Below are 22,900 nucleotides of genomic sequence, written 5' to 3'. Positions count from 1 at the left end.
TATAAATACAAATATATCTATTTCTCCTTGAAGTTATCTTTTTTTTCTCCTTTAAATATTTAAAGCACTGTTGTTGGGTACTAAGTGTTTAAGGTTGTTATAGCCATTTTTTACTATTATTATGAAAAAATAATGACAAAAGTACTGTGAGTTTGTAACGTATATAAAAATATGACAACAGTAACAGGGGAAAAGTGGAGAATAGCTTTATGTATCTTATTTTTGAAGAAGATTTCATCTTCTTCCTCACCAGATGATTTACCTGAAATGTTGCTCAATTTAATTTATTCTCCCTCCTCTCTGCTTTAGTTGTGGTGAATTGGTATAAAGAAATGATCTACCCAGTGGTTTACTGGAACTGTGAGAGTGAGTGGAGTCCTTAGGTCTGCATAAAAGAAAAAAGTACCTCCTGATGGCCTCAGCCCTCCCACTGTTCAGCAGGCCTCTTATCTGTCACAGCCTCTGTTCAAACACCCATTGACAAAGAGGAGAGAGGTTTTGTTGTGGGCTGTTCAGGCACTTCCTTGGAGGGAAATGGGGAATGTTAAAGTGTCCTGTCTCACCTGCTGTTCTGCTAGTGGTTTTGTGGGAATTCAGGCTTGGTATTTTGATGTCCAGTTAATGCTTGCTCCTTGATATTCTTGCTCCTTCCTAGGAGCCAGCACCACTGTTTGACCTTGCCATGCTTGCCTTAGACAGTCCTGAGAGTGGCTGGACAGAGGAAGATGGCCCCAAAGAAGGACTTGCTGAATACATTGTTGAGTTCCTGAAGAAGAAGGCTGAGATGCTTGCAGACTATTTCTCTCTGGAAATTGATGTGGTATGATGGCCATTCATTGTATACAGCCTCTGTCATGTTCTTCAGATTCCTAAATAAGGATGAGAAGACTGGGCTCCCCTCAGAAGCAGCTTGTGCCAGAAATGAAATCTTCTCCATTCTCCATTTGCATTTCTCAGATATACAGCTGTATATGCCATTCCTGGTCCCAGGGTAAAGGATCCAGACACGACGAAGAGCTGAATTCCACAGTCCCTGTAGTTTTTAATAAGTGAGATTATGTCACTTGCTCCTATTTCTTCCTCTTACCTCTTGATCTTAGGGGTTTTCTGTCTTGATGTGTTGATTAGTGAGCAGATCCAAATAAAAGTTGGTTCTGCTACACACTGGGACCAAAAGCTCTTTTTAACTGCTTAAATCTTTCTCTCATGCCCAGCCCAGTTAAGTAACCAGAAACCTTGGAGGATGAGAATGGGGAAGCACTAGAGAAATGAAATTTGTTATACTTTAACAAAATTTGTTAAATCTTTTGTCCCCTTTTCTGTCCTTTTTCACACAAGCAGGATGGGAACCTGATTGGATTACCCCTTCTAATTGACAATTATGTGCCCCCCTTGGAGGGACTGCCTATCTTCATCCTTCGACTAGCCACAGAGGTGAGTGGCAAGCAGGTACTAAGCATATGGGAACGTGCGTGGGTGCCGGATGAAGGGGGCATGTGACCATACCTTCATTTGGAACTGTCAGGATGACAAAGGTAAAACAGTTTGAAGACCCCATCATTTCCACCAATTTTTATCTCCAGCCATATTTATTAGTCAACAGTTTTAATGCCTAAAAGGTCACATTTCATTTTTTATGTGATCCCCATTTAGAAATGAAATTGTTTAAAGCTTGTACCTACCCTAAGTTCTTGAATTCTTTGCACCAGGTGAATTGGGATGAAGAAAAGGAATGTTTTGAAAGCCTCAGTAAAGAATGTGCTATGTTTTATTCTATCCGGAAGCAGTACATATCAGAGGAGTCGACCCTTTCAGGCCAACAGGTACTGTAGGGATACACACTGGCACCCCAGGACAGGGATAGGCCCTTGTATAACCTTAAAGAGGTGAAACTTGCCCATCTCTAAAATCCTGGAATCTCACATATCTAACAGGTTCAAACACAATGGTCATCTTTATTCAAGAGTTTTATTTCCTTCTGCTGGTCTAGAACTTAGACCTTTAGAATGACATCAGAAACTGTCCACTATAGAAGCATGAGCCATCACAGTGAGACAGACTGAGGCTGGTGGGTCTGAGTCTCATTGTCAGCCCAAGTCCTCAGATTCTGGGTGTCTCCCTGGTCACCCTTTATTTCTGCCATCACTACATCTAACTGCTGCATGGCCAGGAGGTAAAACTCTGGAATTCCACTTATAGGTCAACCTGACACAAATAACAATCAGATAACAATGCCTTTCAATCAGTGAATATTTCAGGGGAGGGGAGAGAGGGTTGGAAATAGTGTACAAATTAAAGGACAGCCACTTTACTGCATAGCCATCTTAGTGATTGTTCAGTCACCTGAGGTAAAGTGGTCTGCATGCTTCACGGGTCAGGAAGCTGCAGGACAGTTGGCATGCTCAGGGATCCCCAATGCGTACAGGTGTTAAGAGATTCAGTCCCAGGTCCTTCTGGCTAAAGCCGGGGGAATTTCTCATTCTGATGGAGAAAGCAAGGCAGCATACTTACCGTACAGTGCTAAGAGTATCTTATTGGATTGGGAAACTGTCATGAAGGAAAGGAAGTACAGATGATAATGAACATTTTCTCATACACAAGCCAAGCTAAGGCTTATATGTAGGAGAAGAAGCGATGAAACAAAATTACCCTTATTTTCATTTCTTTTTTTACCTGTGGAGGTTTTGGGAAAACAGGGCTACTTTCAGACCCCCAAATTTGGTGGTGAGTTCAAATGTTGCCATCCAGACACCAGTCAGGATCAGACATTGTTAGATCCTGCAACAATCAACACATTCCTTCCTGAGTGGATACGGAAATTCCATAGGAGATGGCCCTGCAAGAGCAGTGGTTGCTTTTCCCTCTCAGAGACCTCATCTCTTGTGTTCAGGCCTGTGAGATCCCTGAGAGAGTGGCCTACAGAGGCTCCTTCACTAGCTTTAGACAGTACGGTCCATTGCAAGCCACCAGGACCCTCCAGTTCCAGTGCCCATCCCATCACTAGAAAGCCAACATATTGTACAGGAGGCTTAGGACATCTAACATGTGTTTTCCAGAGTGAGGTGCCAGGCTCCACATCAAATCCCTGGAAGTGGACTGTGGAACACATTGTCTATAAAGCATTTCGCTCACACCTTCTGCCTCCTAAACATTTCACAGAAGATGGAAATGTCCTGCAGCTTGCTAATCTGCCTGATCTGTACAAAGTCTTTGAGAGGTGTTAAATGTGATCATTTATGAACTCTGGGGTGTTCTGTTCTTCCTTTGTATCCCAATGTGATTGGTAAGACATAGGATTGAAAATTTGTGTTTGCCCTTCAACTTGTGATGCTCTTTCTTGCATGGTGGATTGACTAAATTTTCAGATATGTCCTAACAGTTTATTTAAGTTCACACTTGAAAAATTTCCTAGACTGTGTTGAAGAATCACAGAAGTTTGAAAGCCCCTGATCATCTAGTAAGATGCTCTCTGAGCACCATTAGGAATTCTAAAAATGTTTTGAAGACCTCACAGATTATGCTTTGATTCCTTCTGTATTCTGGCAAATTTTTATCCTCTAGTACCATATACTATGTCAGTCCATATGTCTTTTAAAATAAGTCCTGAACACCTAAGTCTGTACTGATCAGCTATGGAGAAAGCTTGAATTGAGAATCTATCAATATTTTCAGCAGCCAAAGCTAATTTATTCTTAAGGTTAAAAAGTTGATGGAATAAAATTGTCTTTGTCTGGTCTATAACTGGTGTGTTTTTAACTTATCCCACCTTGTTAATGGCAATGAGTACTAGCAACTTATGTTTCTAGGACTTGGGGAAGGAGACCCTCGGTTGGATCCCTAGCACCAAGGAAGGAAGGAAGGAAAGATGGATGGATGGATGGATGTGAGGAAAGGAGGGAAGGAAAAAAAGAAAAAAAGAGGTTTCTAAATATTTGTTTTATAGTACCGGAGATTGAGCTCATGGCCTCATATATACTAAGCAAGTGCTCTACCACTGAGCTATGTCCTCGGTCCTAGGTATTCTTTTTGAAGAATAATATAAAAGTATACTACTCTCTTGAACTGTTAAGTGTCAAAATACCTTAATATTAGCCTACATTTACAGAAACTGAGCATTCAGCACAGAGAAGAAGAATGCCTATAGTTTTAAGGTAAAATTCAGATTATAGACTTCAATGAAGAAAGTTCAGTGGAAAAGAATAAAATATCTTATGAAGAAATTAAGCCATTTCATTTTGAAAAGACTGGGACAAAAGAGTGGAAGGGACATGTCTGTTATGCCATAAAAGGGGCAAGATTAGTTTCCAACAGTTAAAACTCCGATCAGTAGATCCAGGCATCTCAGAAGTGAGGTTTCATGAACCCAGAAGAGTGCCAGCTGAGTAACCTCGAGTGGAGAGGAAAGGGGCTTCCCAGGCCTTCCGACCTAGACCATACCAGCTAGAGGATTAGAAGATAAATCTGCATTTCAGAACATCTCCTGCCCATGCCCAACCTCAAAACTGTTGTTACTATTAGAAAGACGATTTATAGGAAATTGTCTCAATCTAGGAGATTGGTTTCCACCATATCTTAAAAATGAAGGGCTAATTACTCTAAAGAAGGGAACAATTATTAGAGATTTTATTCACTTTTGAGTTTATTATCTAGTTTCAAATCTAGTTTTATTATCTTATGTGGCCTTCATTCATTAGGTTTTCCCCAACATCTTTTCTGTGTAAACACTTTGAAGCTACAATAGTCATGTCCATACACACCACCTTGATTCTGACAACAAAGAAAATCACAAATCCTACAAAGTATCTACACTTGGTTATTTTAAAAAACAAAAAATAAAAACCCTACGCTGGATGCCTTTAAAGATGAGATTAAAGTTCATAAAAGAAAAAGTTCTATACTCCAGATAATTTTTCCTTGAGGAGAGAAAAGAGGAGGAAGCAAGATAGGAGGGATGTGGCTGCCATGATTTGTTTCACAGTCTCCTGTAATAAAATGAATGTGTCAACAGCCACTCAAGTTCAGCAAGAAGGGTATGTTTAATAGAATTTTCAGGCAGATTTCCCACCTGCCTGCCCTGCCCTTCCCTCCACCTTCGGGCTTGTCTGAGGTTCATTCCACAAATAAGCAGCTGATGAAAATACTTCAGAAGGTACAGCATAGTTGATATGGAAGAACAAGGACCCTGCTCTTACTCTAAGAGTATATAGGCCTTGGACTTCCCCTACCCCCTGCAATAAAGCAAGTTTTATATACACTCCCCATCTTTTTCTAACATTTTCTTATATAAATTTAAATATTTTACAAAAAAAGTTTTTTCCTCCAAACATATAAATTTGAGTGAAACATATTGATTCCCCACACATGAACTTGTTTCTTCACTAAAATATAAACACTATCTCATATGATGGGTAAATGTCTTTTGACCACGGGAGATCACTGAAGTCTGAATTGCTCTGTGGAGAAGGCACTTGTGTTTTCTGAGGTCTCCAGCAAATATCTCAGCACATTAGAACTGCTATCCTCCAGACCCCAAGACAAGGCCTCCAAGTGCCCAGTCACTGAGGCAGCTGGGGGAAAATGTTGAGTAAACTTGATTCTAAAATTATAAAACAAAAAACAAGAAACAGCACAGACCAGTTCTTAGTCTAGAATCAAACTACACACAAAATCCAAAGTGTTCATTCATGAAGATTCAAACCTGCTTCATTCTCATAAATTATAAAATACAAAGGTGGATGTTTTAATGACAAAACTCAAAACAGTACTGAAAGGGGTTTCTGTCAATGTACAAAAAGAGTCAGTCCCTCTGGGCAGGGCCCCACAGAGCAGCACCCACGTTTAAGGGCAGCTGCCCTATTGCTGGGCCAGAAGTGCTGTCCTGTTGGCTTTCATCTTCTCTAGCCGCTTGGCTAGGTGGCTGTTGGTCATCTCCATCTCCTCAATCTTATCCAGTGCTGTTCGTAACTGGAGACGGGGAGAAAGCACAGTCACTTCATGTGGCCAGAAACTCAGAAACAAAACTTAGTGCTACTTTATTTTCCAATTTTCTGGGAAACAGAAGAACTCCAAAGCTGTGATGGCCTTACACATGATCCCAGAACAGGCTAATTATTTTTCAGTCATCTAGAGGTGTTAAACAATGACTCTCAGTATTATTTGTTTAAATCACAGAAAGGATATAGAGAAGATGCTGAAATAGACCTGATCTGAAACAAAAATGAAAATCACCTTTTTACTTATTAAGCCTAACTGACCAAAACAAAAAAGTAAACATGCAGGTCACAAGAGTAAGTGACATCTCACTGCTGTTTCCTTAAGATTTGACCCAATGTCAAATTTCTTAGGTAGTAAAGAATTTATTTCCAAAGGATATTTCTTTTTAGGAATGTATTCTCCAAGAGGTGTATTAAAAAAAGTACCTCTCGTTGTAGCTTCCTCTTTTCTGCCTTCAGTTCATCTTCAACTTTCTCAGCATTCTCAGCAGCAGTTTTGTATCTCAGCACCTGTCCTTCAAGCCGGTTAATCTGTAAATATGAGAATACAGGCCTCTAGTATTCGCTACCACAATTTGGTAGCCATGATGGAAATATAACATCATTACAATTTCTAAATAACCTAACACTAACAAGTCCCCTTGGGGTGAGTCATAGGTCTTCTCAGACCTGGCTACTATTTATAAACCATGAAGCATCCCCAGAGAGGAGGATTATAGATATAGAGTTATTATTGGGCCAATTTCCTAAGTTGTATGATAAAAAAAACATTGTTTAAGTGCCACAGTAGCATTCTAAGAGGAAACTCACTGGAGAAGTTTCTAGACTTTTTGAAAGTACACTAAGGGATTTTGTTAGAGGTTATGATCTTGAATTCTTTTGCAAATCTACAAAAACCAATTTTAAGTACAGTTTCCTGATTTTAGAGGAAACAAGGCTAAAGTGCCCTGCCAGGTGCTCTCTGCTGGCTTCTCTATTTTAAAGAGCTTTTTTGGAGACCCAACTGCAAAGGCAACCCAAAACATGCACACCTATAATCCCAGCAACATGGGAAGCTGAGGCAGGAGGATCACAAATTCTAGATAAGCCACAGCAATTTAGCAAAACCCTGTCTCAAATTTAAAAATAAAAAGGGCTGAAAATAAAACTCAGTGGTAGAGCATTCCTGGACTAAATCCTCAGTACCACCAAAAAAAAAAAAAAAAAAAAAAAAAAAAAGGCCTCACAGAAACCCATGTAGTTGGCCACTTAGATACAGGAAGTGGAGGTGTTTTAAATCACAAAGCACCATACAGAAGAAGTACTTACACTTTGCTCCAACGTGGTTATATCCTGCTCTGCTTTTGAAAGCTTAAATTTGTATTCACTAATTTGTCTATTGGCATCTCCTAGAACAGAATATAATGATGAATAATCTTCATCTTTCAAATACGAAGATGTAAAGCATCAGGCGGTGATGCCCTCTGCAGCATACAGAAATGTATCCTCCAAGACTATGAAATACAAAATACAGCAATTGCAACATCTCCAGCAGCCCAGATGACAGGCTGTTGAAGCTCTAGCATTTATGTTGCAACACCATCCCTTGAATTGGAAGTTCAGAGAAAAGTCTTTCTTCGACCCTTGATCTGAGTAAGCAGAGTGTGCAGGAGGAAACCCTGCCATGGCAGCAGAGGCCCCTGCCAATTTTATCTGCAGCCCTATAACCCACAGAGCTTCCATGCTCACAGAACTGGGCCTTCTGGTTCCCCAAACACAACCCTATACCTCCCACTTCCCAGGTTCTGTTTCTGCTCCCCCAAACCTCAAGTGACCTTTCATCTCCTCCATGACTCTCCTTAGTTAACTGTGACTTCTCCTTCCCTTGTGGCACTTTATTTGCTTTTTATGACATTTATTGTTTTCAAATTGTGTGTGTGTGGGGGGGGGCGTCTTAGCCTTCTTAAACCTACCCCTGTACTTAGCCAAAGGCTTTGCACACAGTGAATGCTTCAGTAAGTATTTGCTAGAAGAAATGCTTTTTAATAACAGGCTGTGATAACATGTTGTGGGTAGAGCTAAGAATCATTAGATGTAAGTATGACCTAAGAAATCACTTAAAATGAGAAATTGAGAAATAATCGGGAAAGGGAATAAAATTTCCCCCAGGAGCCCAAATTTAACAAAAATCACCCTGTGAAATGATTATAGAATCATAAAGCTTGAAGGAATAAAGTAAATCTAACTTACAAAAAGAAATATTGAAATAACCTAAAAACTTTTCTATATTTCCACATGGCCAAGATTGTAACTGTTTATATTATCTTCAATGTTTGGAATTGTACAGTTGCTATCACCTTTCATGGGGTTATAAAGCCACCCTGAAAGTGAAGAGAGCCCATTCCAAATTTACAAGCTGTAAAACAGAAAGCTTGTTTTTCAATTCTTATCCCCAGCAACCTATTGATTACCAAAATGTGCTGCTTCCTTCTCACTTTTCAACCCACTCATTCCTTCCTGTTTACAAAAGTGTAAGTGCCTTGTCTCAGTCATTTCATGTGTCATTTCATTCCAAAGCGCCATGTCTGCCAAGGCCCTGTTGAAAGCCAAGAGTTGCCTGGGCCCCCCTTCCTGGCCTTCTGGTCCAAGGGAGCTGCTCAATTTTGTCTTCAGCAGCCAGGCCTGGCATTCCCACAGTCCTGGCTCAGCTCACTTTGTTCTATGCCTCCGTGCTGGGGACTTTTCCCTTCTGCAAAAATCAACACTCATTTGGCTCTAGAAAATAGTCGCACATAAATGCCAGCCCATTTCTCAACTCCTGAATTTGCTGCTTGTAGGCCCAACTCAAATTTCTCCTTTCCTTCAGAAGTCACTGTACTGATTCAGGCTCACCATCATATCTTCCTAACTAGCCAGCCCCCTCTAATCCTGTCCCTGTCTTCATCTACCCTCCTCACTGAAATGATATTCTGGAATAAAGCATTCACCAGAAAACATCATTAGGGTTTTAGCTGATTCCAAAAGAGGAAGTAATACTAACTTCAAAAGTTGGTACTAATAAACCTTCATTCAAAAAGTCTTCTTTATTTGGCCTCAGATTATTTACCTGAAAAAGTCATGGAATTGTCAAGATTTTAAAATCAGTTATCAGGAAAGCTATTTAAATTGGAAAAATCGAAGTCTTCTCCTGTCTATAAATTATGTCATCACCAACAAAAGCAAACTAAACACCAGTGGCTGCTGAAATCTCTGACCTATGGGATTTAATATGAATGCTATAGGCACATAAAAATAATATGGGGTCAAAAGTAGAAAGGAAGCAATGCTGGAATAATTTGGTAAACTTAATACACTAGACACTGTGGGTCTTGTATAGACTAGACTTGTGATCTTTTTAAAATTCCATCTAGAGATTAATTTGAGTTAAAAAATACTTCTAGAAAAAATCTGAAAATACTAAACATTGGTGTTAGTCCCAAATCTCCAATTATCCAAGATAAATTCCACAAAACTTTAATGGGGGCAAGGTGTTGCATGGGAGCTTAAAGATGACACATGGTAGGGCTGGGGTTGTAGCTCAGTGGTAGAGTGCTTGCCTTGCATGTGAGGCACTGGGTTCAATCCTCAGAACCACAAAAAAATAAGTTAATTAAGATATTGTGTCCATCTACAACTAAAACATCAAACAAACAAAAAGATGGCACAAGGGTGTGACAAAGGACAGTGTCAGGTTGTCAAAGGCATTTCACAACTTGCAAAAGCCTCCTAAATACCTCTTTGCCCAGAAAGGGCAGGAGAACAAGAAGGTGTCCTCTCACATGCCCGGAGGCCATAGGCCAGTGTAGCCTCTGCTTGGCTGCTTTACTGACTGCTCTCTACTGACTAGACTAACCAATGATCGGGAAAAGTGAGGATGAGAACCCAGCAACCTGCTCACAGTCCCCCTCTGGGGACACACTATATATAGATGGGACTGGCCTGTCCCCTAGTACCTACTCTGCATTTCGATGAACTGCAAGTCTGAGCCGTTCTGCAGTCCTGCCAGGTCACCCGCTGTGCCATCATTCCTGGAGCACTTCTGCCGTTCTTCTTCTAACTGCAGCTTCAGTTTTCTAATCTGCAATGGAAATAAAGGTCACTGCAAGACCCAGTGTCTCAAATGAGGCAGATGCCTGGCCCGGCAGCCATTATACAGAACAAAACAGATCCTCATCATATTGGCCATACACATCATTCCATTCAGAAATGATTTTCTTGAGTGCCTACTGTGGGATGCATGGTTCTAGGTAGTAGAAATAAGCTCTGAATAAATATAAAAGGGAGTGACAGCCCCAAGAGCAGGTGTCCCAATAAAAACAGCCATATTTTATTAGTTGTGTATATTTATAGAACATACATCTCATGGGTATTTTATTAAAAATGGAACATTTCACAAACAGTTAAAATTTATTCTTATCCCCAGCAATGTTTAATTTTAGGGATAAGTTAAATAATCTTATTTAGAAAGCTTTCTGTATACAAAAATGATTGGAAACATACAGTGGCTTCCCAACTGTCCTCACCTCTAGCAACAGGAGTCAAGAGGAAGCCTGTCCCTAAGACTAAGTTTGCCACTGCCCTCATGGGGAAAGGGTGCGCTCTGCACTGGACTAAACCCACACTTCCCAGACACCTCTGACCTTTCAACATTGAAAGGCCAGCACTCTCTGCCTTGAGGAAACCTATTCTGTCCATTTTGAAAAGGGCTGTCCTTCCTCTTCTGCACTCTTCCCCCACAAGACTTGGTATAACCCATAATCATCATCCCCTAACCATTCCCAGTGCCAGAAACTCTTCTGTGCCCTCTAGAAGGGTCAGTGCATCCGCAGCAAGCCCCGCCTCCTTCGGCGTCTTCTCTGAGTACTCCCTTTACCTCAATGCTCTCATCTGCTTTCTTCTGTAGCCCACCAAGCACTGGATGGGTTTTTTTTTTTTTTTTTCTTCCACAGCCTCCTACCACTGAACCTGGAAATGAATAGGTGTCTTCTTGCTTTCCTTGCTGGTGCTGAATTATTCTACCCCCATTCTCCCTAAAGGTACAGTACTTAATTTCATCTCTTCAAATCACATACACTATACTATCTCCCTCTCCATACAGCCATCATCCTACTCCATCAGCATTTAAGTTCCTGAGCGGCACTCCCTCAAGACCACCCATCTTCATTCTCAGCAATTTCAAGAAACACCTAAGTAGAGGCTCTTGGACTTGTCTCTCAGTTTCTGGAACACCTCCTCTGCAAGGATCTTGCCCTCTACTCCTTGTCATAGACTAGATCTCAACATCACAGAATAGTCCCTATACAATTCAGCTCCCAGCATCCTCCTTCACCACGAATCCTAATCTTTCTAGCTCATTAGCTCTAGACCCTATCCTCAACATCCTTCAACAACCCTGTACTTCTAATCTGCTGATCCCATCATCTTTTTACAGTGCCTTGATGTTTTCCTGGATGTCCTCTCAACCCTCCTCATCCATTTTAATTTCTAGGGCCATTATTCTCATCACTCTCTTCTACACTCCCTCACCTCCCTTGCCCCGTTATACTTGCCTGCTAAAATCTAATTCCCTATTCAATCAGTGCCTATACCCATATAGCTGACTGTAGCTGGTGAAACACTTATAATAAATGCATTCACACAAACCTTTAACATAACATATAATTTACTTCTTAAGTACATTCACTGTTTATTGTCTCTGATCTCTTCCCTCTACAGTGTAAGATCCATTGGGACAGAGACTGTTTCTGAACTAATTTATTCACTTAAATATCCCAAGTGTGTAGAATAGTGAATTTTAAATAGTGACATCTCTCTCGACATTTGTTGAATGACTGAGTAGGAGTAAGGGAGAAAGTCCATATTTTCCCAGAAAATTCCCAGAAGTTCCTAGAACTGATAGGGTCCAATGTCATGCAATAAAACTTCAAAACATATCACTGAAATTTTAAAACACTAGGGAAACAGAGAGTAGAACAAGAGCTTCCAGAAGTAGGGGAAATATGTCACCTACAAAAGATTAAAATATCAAAATGTCCTTAAAATTCTAAACAACTGCACTAGAAGACAGAGGATTTTTTTTTTTTTTAAATCCAAAAGAAAATGCTGCAGACCAGAATTAGATACTGTTAATCAAATAAGAGAGTAAAATAAAGACACTTTCAGGCCTGCAACATCATGAAACTTAACAGCCCACATACCCTTTCCTCAGGAAGTTATGGAAGGAAGATACACCAAAATAAGAGAATAAATAGAGGAGGAGGAAGGCATCAGACTGGGAAAAGGGAATCAAGCCAAAATAGTAGGTAGAAAAAAGTCCCCTGTGCCAAGGCAGCACGATCACAACTGCATGAGGAAGGTGTGAGCCTTTAGTTTAGAAAGGGTCAAGTCAGAGCCAAGATTCGTGAAGACGAAACAAGAGAATAGGTGGTGCATGTGAAAACCCCGAGAGTGGGTTTAAACTACTGTTTAAAACTCTGTAGCTAAATTAACGATAAACACAAAGATAACCAGGAAAATGAAATGAAAATAAAAACCACAATAACAACAAATGATTGTGAAAGAGATGAAAGGCAAGCCTAGACTGTCACATGGCTCCCCTGTGAGTAGTGTTTAGAAGTCCTGATGACAAGCAGACTAGTGTTATGCTGTTCCTTCATTAGGAGGACACGAGGATGGGAAGTATGCATGTTTGTGACAGGGACAGAGGATGAAAGACAGCTAAGTTCTCATGTTCCACTGAGGAATGCCAATAGATAATGCCTAAAACAGAACGATCAAGAAGCAATATAAGCAAGTTACACATCAAAAGAGTAAGCTAAAAGAATGGAATAGAAAAGGCGAGAGCTGATAGAGGAGTCAGGCAAGGATTGCTGTCTTCACTTGCTTTGTCTGCAAACTCAATATTTCATCAGAGATAGTGTCCTATAAATTTTAAGAGTAAGAAACAACAAAGACACAAAATGTGAACTCTCTTTATCTTTTAAAACTCACTTAAGTTCTGAGGTTTAAAATAAGCACATTTCCAATTACCAATGAACATTTTAGTTTATTAACATTTTACCATGTAACTTAGGTGAAATTAACAATACCTTCTAAAAAGAAGAAAGCCTTTACCTGTGATAGTAGCTCTTCCTTTTCTCCAGCAAGTTTCTGTAGCCTTACATCTGAAACAAATAAAAAGGCTGTACACTAAATTTGTAATGAAGTAGTATATAAACAATTGAGAATAATTCCTTGGGCTGGGGATACAGCTCAGTTGGTAAAGTGCTTGCTTTGCAAGCACAAGGCCCTGGGTTCAATCCCTAGCACCACAAAAAAAAAAAAAAAAAGAAGAAGAATACCTCAAACTCAAATAGCAAACATCTGATAAGTTATGTTACTTATAGCTCCAAACATGAAAAGAAATAAAGGCTTTTGTATTATTACAGAAGACTACTTAATTATCCCAAATGTATTTCCACACACTGATATTTATCAGGGCACCAAACGCAACATTTGCTCCCAAAGCAGTGATTTTTCCAGTTAAGGACAAACTGAAGCACAAAAGAGACCATTTCCTTGTTTCCAAAATTTACAAACATTCACCAGTAGACAGACAACTCAAATGCCAATGGGAGTCCCACAGGCTTCCGCTCTTGGTGAGAGAGATCAAAATTTGTGAAAGACAGGGACTTGGCAAGGGCAAGCTAGAGCAAAGAAAACAGAGAACACAATGCTGGAAGGAGCAAAGTGCACAAAAATGAGTGGTGGGGGTGGAGCTCTAAGATGGGGGCAGCCACGGGCAAATATGAAGCTGGGAAGCAGGGTCATTAGGGCTTGCCTCCAGCCTGTGGAGTGTGTTGCTTCTTCCTAAGCAGGCATTAATATAAACCCTGTGATGATTTGGATGTGAAGTGTCCCCTGAAAAGCTCATGTGTCAGAAACAAGATCTTCACTGTAGCAAGCAAGGTTCTGAGGAAAAAAGATTGGATTATGAGAGCTGTGACCTCAGCAGTGAACTAATCTGTCTGATGGTTTAATCATTTAAATGAACTACTGGGTGGTAACTGTAAGCAGGTGGGGCATAGATGGAGGAAGTGAGTCACTGGAATGATGTCTTGTCCCTGGCTCCTTGCTTATTCCCGCCCTCCCTCCCTCTCTACTTCCTGGCCGCCATAAGCTAAGAAGCTTTCCTCCACTACACCCCTTCCACTATGATGTTCTGTCTTACCATAGAGCAATAGAGCTAGCAGACCACAGACTGAAATTTCTGAAACCATGAGCCAAAATAAGTCCTTCCTCTTCCAAATTGTTCTTTTTGGGTTATTTTGTTCACAGTGATGAAAAGCTTAGTAACATAGGCCTCTTGGTCTGAGGAGACCACTAGTAATTCAGTTAAAGAAGCAGCCTGATACTGGTCAACCACACCCCACAATCAATGAGGGTCATAGCCAAATACAAGTTCTGTTTTCTTTAGCACTTTCCAAAAAGGCAGAAGAAATACTTTGAGCTGCCCAAAGACATCTACCTATTACATTCTCTAGATCTTTCCTCTCATCCACCCAGCATCTTCTGCTTTATCAAAGTACCCTATAATTACATTTTAGAAATTCTGCATATTAAAGAACCTGCTTACTAACTTTAAAAATTTTTTTCAGCTTGTGCCATCTCCTGCTCCTTTAGGAAACCTCGGCATATATAAAAACAAGATGAAAAAGGTAAAAGGATTGTTTTTTAATAGGTCAAAGGGAGCTGATGATATAGTAACTATCTGTGTTATTCTCCTTCCTTTAGAGTAGGATTCTTAGGGACATGGGATGGGTACCCTTGGTGGTTTCTTTGGGAGAGGTGTCACTAGGTTCTCAGAGTGACATTTAAGAGGTCCAGATTTTAAAAGGCTTAGAAGCCCTGCTCTAGAAATTGCAGGCCTCTGATACCTATCTTCTTGATCATCTATTTCTTGCCTTAAGAAATGTGATGGCAAAGAGCTACAAAACCCTGGGATAAGAAATGGAACACAAAACCAGATGTTCCGGGAAGAAAAAAATTAAAAATACACTTGGGAAGTTGTCTGCCAACCCACAGGCTCCCTGGGATGGACATGATTGACTTTTTAAGTGAAAAGCACTGGGTGAGACCCATGGTGTTTCCATGCTGGGGCCCTGTAGCTACACTTAGCTGCCTCACGATGACTCAGATGCTGGTTTCCCAATATCAAAGATGTCTAAAGATAATGTGTCCAGATCTTCCTGTTAAGGATACAGACAAGTTTCAGATGACCCTTATCCTGTTTTTGTTTTCCAAGCTGGGTTATGAACAAGCTAGAAGTCCAACAACATTGATCCAAGATAAATAACAACCAGTCTTACCTAGTGGCCCTTCTCCTGCAGACTCCAGGACCTGAGCAGCTTTCTGAGACACAACAGTAATGGCACCAACCACTGGTTCATGATTGACATCACCATTGGGAGTGCCATCAGGGATTATAACTAAACCATGTTTCTGTGGGGAAGAAAAAAACCCACCATCACAAAAGATGGCCCACATAGAAGCAGGAAGCTCTGTGAGGTAACTCTGCAACAATGTATGTTTGCTCTGGGTAAAACCTAGTTAGAATCAATTACATGGAATATAAAACTCTGCGAAGGAAATGACTTAATCAAACCTGAAAAAAACTGTCTTTTGTATTTAGGCTAAGAAAGATGACAGGATGAAAGGAAGACAGTAAAGCAGTGAGGAAACTGAGTTCCAGCTCATGCTCACGTACCTCTCCTGTCACTGTCTCCTGCAGGTCAGCCAACTCCTCTCTGAGCGTATCTCGCTCATTCCTAAGGCAGGCAATGTATTCTTTCTGTTTCTCTAGGGCCTGGTTTTAGGAAGGGTAGCAAAGGAAAGAATGGCACAGAAAAAGAGCAAGTGAAAGGTAACTAATTCAATTAAGCAAAGATAAGGCATAAAAAGCAAGGAAGCCCTTGGAAACAAGCAGTCAGGGGAGGAAACAGTCATCTGCAGAAGAGAGCTTTAGTAGAAATTGGTTCTCATGCATAAATTTAGCAAAACATGCTTATCACATCAAGCAGGAAAACAAATCTTTCTTTTCCAATCAATGAAGAAAACAGGAAAAGGAAGATGAAGACAGCAGTAAAAGTTAAAATTTTCCTTACTGACCTCCTTAGTACATTTTCATTTGATCAACAACAAGGAGTATTTCATATTTAACTAAAATAACTTATTCAAGAATATATCTGATCTTTTAAAATAAAAAATTGGTTTTGGAAGAAAAATAACCAGTATACTTAAGTTATTTTCATTAAATATTGGCTGTATGATTGTTCTCCAAGTAGTGTTGCAAAATACTCAAATACCACTTAATCCAAAATAGCTAGTCTCCAAAGGAATTTTCCAGGATTTCTGTTAATTAAATACAATTAAGACTCATTTGGTTTTTGGGTGTACTTTCAAAATGTGAAAAACAAAAATAAAACATTGACAAAATAAATATAGCCCACCTATGGAGGCTGGTAGATTATGGGTTCCCGGATGAAGCTTTTAGGTCCTGGCACACACTTAATTTACCCATACCTCAATTCCCTCATCTGAAAAAACAGTAGGAATAGCAGTAGTGCCCACCCCATGGGTGGAAGTTTAAAGGGGTCTTATCCTCATTTTATAGATCAGAAAATTCAGGCTCAGAAAAGTTTGGGGGGGGGTGTCTTTTTTTTTTATTCCCAAAAGTCACAGTAAATGGCAAGACCAGAAAATTAATCCAGTTCTTTTTGGTTCCAAAACTCTTACACACAATTTTTTATATCACAGTCCTACAGAGGTTGCATTATGTTACTTGATTATTATCCCAAATGATGCTAGAAAAGTAGATCACAGAGCAGTCCTTTCTTATCCAATTGCAACGTCAATATCTAACTTCCTTTTACAATTTACATTCATTATTATATGATATGTCTCGAGTCTACCCATAAATTAACTTGAGTTTCTAGCACCATATGGCCTTTATTCTAACACTTGGGGCTAGTATAAACACTCTACTACATTATTAACAAATGGAACATCAGAAGAACAAAGCCCAGTGGTACTTTCCCATCAGCTGATAGTCACTTTAATTTCTGCCAGGTTAGGTACTTTTGGTTATTGGTATTTGCATGCATAGTTATGCCATGCATAACCACATATAACAGAGTAAATGATCACTGTCACAACATGCTCATATAAACAATGCCATCAACTGTAAAAGACCACTTAGGAACAGACCAATTTGAAACTAGGAATTCTAGCAAATGCTAGGACATGACATTTGCTCCTCTTTCCACATTTGTAGTACTGGGTTTTATTTTTACTTTTAGACTTTTTAATTTTATCTTCCCACAATTGTAGATGGGAAAATAAAATATATCCTGTATATCTGTCCATTTCACCACAAAGTTTGAAAACTACCAAAATACCTTATAATTGGTCAAATGTATTCATGCTGGATTTGCAAGCCTGTGGCATTACCTGACCACATATAACAACTACCTTTGTGTTTGCATGCAACAATAGTTGCTACAGTTGATTTTTTTTTTAGAGTAAAAAGTACAGGTTTGTGGAGATCTAAATAATTCTTTATCCCTGACCTAACCTCAAATTCTAGCATTAAAAAGCCAAATGGAGATATATGCAATATATATATATGGCTGAACTTTGAGGCAACAGGTTAAATCTTCATATAATTGCACTGGGCCAAAAATATCTTAGAATGGGAACAAGTTTATGCTGGGTTAACCAGATACACAGGACCTTTGCATGCACTTACTCTACATATGGACACTTGTGGAGAACTGCAGTGGAGCTAGAGGCAAGACCACTAAGGCTCAATGAAGGAACAACTAGAAAAAATTAAACTCTAACCTGGGAATAGTGGAGATACTTCAGCATGAAGTCACTAAATCTGAATCTTGGAAATGAAGCTAGAGACAAGTGATGCATTAGGTAGTCACCGACCATAACTGAAATGTATCTTAAAAACATTAAGAGGGGACCACCTCACATTCATTAGAATGGCTAATAACAGTAAGATAATAATAGCTATTTACAGTAAGAAAATAACACATATTGGTGAAGATGTGGAGAAACTGGAATGTTTGTGCACTACCAGTGGGAATGTAAGAGGATACAGTCACTATGGAAAACAGAATAACCGCTCCTCAAAAATTTAAACATGGAACTACTATATGATCCAGCAATTCCACTACTAGATATTTCAAGACAATTGAAAGCATGATCTCAAAGAGATAACTGTACACCATGTCCACAGAAGCATTATTCACAACATCCAAAAGGTAGGAGCAACCCAAGTGTACATCAATGGATAAAAATGGATAAATTGTATATACATACAATGGAATATTATTCAACCTTAAAAATTAAGGACAGTCATTCTGACATATGCTACAATATTGGGGAAACTTGAAAAGATTATGCTAAATGAAATAAGTCAGTTATAAAAGGACAAATGCTATATGATTCTACTTACATGCAGTACCTAGAGACAGAAAATAAAAAGGTAGCTGGCAGGAGTGGCAGTTGTTTGATGAGTACAAAGTATTAGATGGGGAAGATGAAACGTTCTGGAGATGGATGGTAGTGACAGTAGCACAATACTGCGAATGTATTTAAATGCCACTGAATGGTACACTTAAAAAATGGTTAAGATGGCAAATTGTATGTTGTTTGTATTTTAGCAAAATTTTTCATAAAGTATTCTTAAATGGCAGCAGTACAGAAATAGAAAACACAGCTTGGGGTGGGAGTAACAAGCGTAGCAGATGTGGCCAGAAGGGAGGAGAGATCTGCTAGGTGCAATGGTGCATGCCTGTAATCCCACTGAGGCAGGAGGATTACAAGTTCAAGGTCAGCCTTATTAGCATTTTAGCAAGACTGTCTCAAAATAAAAAATAAAAAGGGCTGGGGATGTGGCTCAGTGGTACAATGCCCCCAGTACCAGTGTCGGTACAGGGAAGAGAGATCCCTTTTAGGGATGGAAAAGTTTTGTATCCTACTATATTACAGACAGTATCCTGGTTGTGATATTACACTACAGTTTTGCAAGATGTCACATTTGGCAAGACAGAGTAAAAGGCACATCGGATCTTTCTGTGCTATTTCTTATAGTTGCATGTACTCTGCAATGTTCTTAAAATAAAAAATGGTGGGTTTTTTTTTGTTTGTTTGCTTGTTTGTTTGTTTTTGTACTGAGGATTGAACTCCGGAGCACTCAAACCACTGAGCCACATGCCCAGTCTTATTTTGTCTTTTATTTAAAGATAGTATCACTGAGTTACTTAGCGCCTTGCTGTTGCTGAGGCTGGCTTTGAACTCACAATCCTCCTATCTCAGCCTCCTAAGCCTCTAGGATTACAGGCATGTACCACCACACCCAGCAAAAAAATGTTTAATTTTAAGAAGTCAAAGGAATGCATAATTACATAGCCACAGGATAAAGACTTCCAGTTATTCATTCAACATAATGTGCATACAATTAAAAAGCCAAGTAATTTGTATCTTAACCATCAGCATGTCTTTTTGGTAGCAAAGAACATTTTGTTGGACTGAATGTTTTAAGGTTTTCTAAGACTGGTCCACAATGCTCAGTTTCAGACACAGAGACAACTATACAAATTGGAAGCCCTGGACCTGCAGATCTGTGCTAAAGGAAATTATGTAAGGTCCTAAAAGAAGCCCACTGTAGATAATGACTGGATTTTTAATTATACTTTATAAATTGCCTACTTAGTGATACAAATTTTTCATATCTCATTTTAAATTTCTGAAGGAAAGTTTAAATAAAATCAGTAGTTCACAACTACAATTTCAAAATGCCTAATAGAGCATTCATCCCCTAGAAAGCTGTCCTAGATTTGGATGAAGTTTCAGAAACTCAGTAACTTAAGATCAGAAAATTAACCAAAAGTAGATTTAGTTCTTTTAAATTCTTGGTCTATGAACTCTTAAGAGGTAATATGGTTTTCCCTCATTTTTATTAATTGAGGACAAGGTACTGGGACTGCTGAAAAGAATGGGATACAGCTGACCTCCAGCTGGGCATCAGAATGCCCAGCGGAGGATCTGTTCCAGAGTGTTCACATCTGGGCATGTCTCTCACCAGTGCTCCTATGGCTCTTTGCCAACATTTCTTATCCCACCTAATCTCAAAAAATAAGAAAAAAAGAAAAGAGAACAAGACTTTTCTCATTTGTTCTTTCTGTTTCCTCCACTGTAACCTTTCCCTAACAAGGTAAGCCTCTGACAACTACATAGGAGCCACTGCAGAAGAGAAAGCTCATGCCAAGAGATGAGATTGCCAGTTGAAGGACACCTGAGGTGAACTGGTGGGAAATTTTCTGTTTCCTGAGTCCTTGGAATATACCCGCAAGACTAAGCAAAAAAGCGATAAAGAACTTTTCCTTATCTGGGCTCTGCTTTAGGGAGTTCTTGGTTTATAATTAGAGATGATGTCATAGTTTGGCAACTCACCCAAGTCTTACATTCCTATCAGCTTCCATAATTGAACTGATTTTAATCTCTTCCCATTTTATTCATGGAGAATTTATAAGAAGCTCATAACTCTTTCCCTATCCCCACTCCCTATCTTCCTGCTTCTTATTCAAATACTTGTAAGGATATCAAACTACCCACAGAGTATGAATTAAATGCCTGTGGCTGCTTATGGATATGAATCCTAGGGGCATGAAGGCCAACTTCTTTTAAAGTTCTACTCATAGGTTTCACAAGCCCCAAGTCGGATAGAATGATGAATTCTTTCCAGGCACAGTATCAGGTTTTCCCATGGAAGTTCCTCTGTCTTCTTCTTATTCATATTTCACATTGTATAACTGCTCAAGAATAATCAAAAGGCCAGATTTTTAGGAATCCCTAAGTTAAATTCTATTGGTCTATTCCTCATCAATGAGCTTCTAACCAAAGCCCAATTTCATCTCATACCCCAATTTTTTTATCTTTCCAAAGAAGTGTCTCCTGGAGGTCAAACACTTCTTTTGTCATGGTGTCTATTTTCTGCTGCATGCGCTGATTCTCCTGCAGAGGAAGAGGGGAAGAGAAGTAATAAAAGAGCAGAAGAAAAAAGGGAGGGAATCATAGGGAGGAAAACAGATAAAAAATAAAGCTGATAAACTTTTTAAACAGTGTGGGATAAACAAAAAATGCAAGAGTGGTTTGCTAAAAGGAAAGATGACATCCAGGGTCTTGGCAACATGAGTCTCACTGGCTTGCCCCTACAAAAGTGGGGGGTGGGGTGCCTAGGGGTGTAGCTCACTGGTACAGTGAGTGTTTAGCATGCGCCATGCGCCAGGATCTGGGTTTGATCCTCAGCATCGCCAAAAAAAATAAATAAATAAAACTGTAAAAGTAAGCAAGGGGACTGGGAATAACTGTTCCAACCACAGCTATGTGGCAGCAAGCCAGCTAGGGTTTCTGTGTACATACAGCTCCATATGTATACTCTCTCTCTGATAACTGCTTTTTTTCCCAAACATGGAACAACTTACATTTCTAGAAGGAAACTTAGGCTTGTTTATGAACAAATGATCCTTTTCACAGAGAACAAGTACCAGTTTTGAATTTTATTTTTTAAAACAGAACAAAAAAATGTAAGACAGACATGTATTGGCTTGATTACTTTGATTTTCTGTTAGTAGAATCTATAATAGCAAGAACATGAATTATAAAGGAAACATCAGTTAGAAAAACCAGAATTTAACATGCAGCAATTCACAAAGAACTCTTTTGAGTATGCAATGATACTTACCTTATACTCTCTCGTACTTAAGGGTTTTTTTGCTATGCACTATTGGTAAATTATCACTGCCTACTTTCCCTACTCACACCTTATCTACTATATCATGCAATTTTCAATTCTGGAGACCAAAAACATTATTTGTCATACTCAAGGTATTTCAGTTATGAATAATCATGGATACTAACATCTAAAAGGTCTTAAGCTATAAACATTAATAAAAAACTAAAACTAATGTATTTATATATATCTAGTACCCTGGACTTTAAAGAAACCACAAATTATATAAATCAAACATTATAATCCTCTTAAGTGAATATATCAATTAAAAACAAGAACAGCTAACCAATCCTAATTTACTAAATTTGAGAATCAGCTTTATTTATTCTTTATAATTTATTATGAGCACTTTTATTCTTTTGAAGTCATAAAAAAGGTGTAAGATATAGGATAGCTCTTAATTAATAAAAGAAATAAGAAGTGGCTGGCATATGGACACAATGAGACAAAAGGACAAAAAGGGAAAGGATTTCACATTATTTTTAAAAAGCAGGATACAGAATTCAGATAATATGCTGCCTATCAGACATGAAAAAATTGGAAAACTCACATAGAACCTGATAGAGCCAAAGTGTTATCTGCATCTGCATTTAAAATTCACAAAATCCAGCTATGTTCACTTTTTCTTAAAAATAACAAATATAATACCAAACCATAAATGAAAAGACAGTCATTTCTTTATTAAATAGTTTCTAAAAGTCATTAATAGGGAAAGAGATTGAGACAGGTTTGAGAGGAAAAGGGTAAAGAGAGGTGTGTGTGTGTGTGTGTTGGGTGTCTAAGTCACCAGGAATGTGGAAAAGTATGGTAAGTGAGGTTTCTCCCTTTCATCATTAAAAGGGATATCACCAACATGTCATTAATATTAAATTAATATTAGATGCCATGACAACCACACCTGGATACTGGGCAGGATGCCCCTCAGACTTACTCCCTTATTTATAAAACCATATTTAAAGAATAAAACACATGGAAGGAGTAAGCCCACAAGGATGATAAATGATATCAAAAAGTTCTTGATGGGCTGCACTCCTTCCAGGAATAT

General features: G+C 39.1%; 2 protein-coding genes across 18 annotated transcripts in view; one reads left to right on the top strand and one right to left on the bottom strand.

Annotated features, from left to right (window-relative positions):
• The window catches only part of Mlh1 (mutL homolog 1), a 41,299-nt gene extending 37,563 nt beyond the window's left edge, over positions 1-3,736 (top strand). The window contains exons 16-19 of the mRNA XM_047530605.1: positions 656-820; positions 1,342-1,434; positions 1,710-1,823; positions 3,057-3,736. Coding sequence (XP_047386561.1) covers positions 656-820; positions 1,342-1,434; positions 1,710-1,823; positions 3,057-3,224 — 540 coding nt within the window. The 3' untranslated portion in view covers positions 3,225-3,736. The remainder of the gene's footprint in view (positions 1-655; positions 821-1,341; positions 1,435-1,709; positions 1,824-3,056) is intronic.
• Positions 3,737-5,685: 1,949 nt separating this feature from the next.
• Positions 5,686-22,900, bottom strand: part of Lrrfip2 (LRR binding FLII interacting protein 2) — an 87,484-nt gene continuing 70,269 nt past the window's right edge. For 6 of the 17 annotated variants that reach the window (XM_047531095.1, XM_047531098.1, XM_047531097.1 and 3 more), the window contains 8 exons: positions 20,985-21,077; positions 15,757-15,855; positions 15,359-15,491; positions 13,125-13,174; positions 9,969-10,089; positions 7,302-7,381; positions 6,420-6,524; positions 5,686-5,964 (listed from right to left, as the gene is read on the bottom strand). In XM_047531095.1, coding sequence (XP_047387051.1) covers positions 5,854-5,964; positions 6,420-6,524; positions 7,302-7,381; positions 9,969-10,089; positions 13,125-13,174; positions 15,359-15,491; positions 15,757-15,855; positions 20,985-21,077 — 792 coding nt within the window. In that variant the 3' untranslated portion in view covers positions 5,686-5,853. The remainder of the gene's footprint in view (positions 5,965-6,419; positions 6,525-7,301; positions 7,382-9,968; positions 10,090-13,124; positions 13,175-15,358; positions 15,492-15,756; positions 15,856-20,984; positions 21,078-22,900) is intronic. The other 11 variants (XM_047531099.1, XM_047531101.1, XM_047531104.1 and 8 more) reach the window with 3 other exon arrangements.

Source organism: Sciurus carolinensis, chromosome 17 (assembly GCF_902686445.1).
Source record: "Sciurus carolinensis chromosome 17, mSciCar1.2, whole genome shotgun sequence".
Taxonomy (NCBI): Eukaryota; Metazoa; Chordata; class Mammalia; order Rodentia; family Sciuridae; genus Sciurus; species Sciurus carolinensis.
Note: the sequence above shows the minus strand (reverse complement) of the source record. Positions and strands in the feature narration are given on the sequence as shown.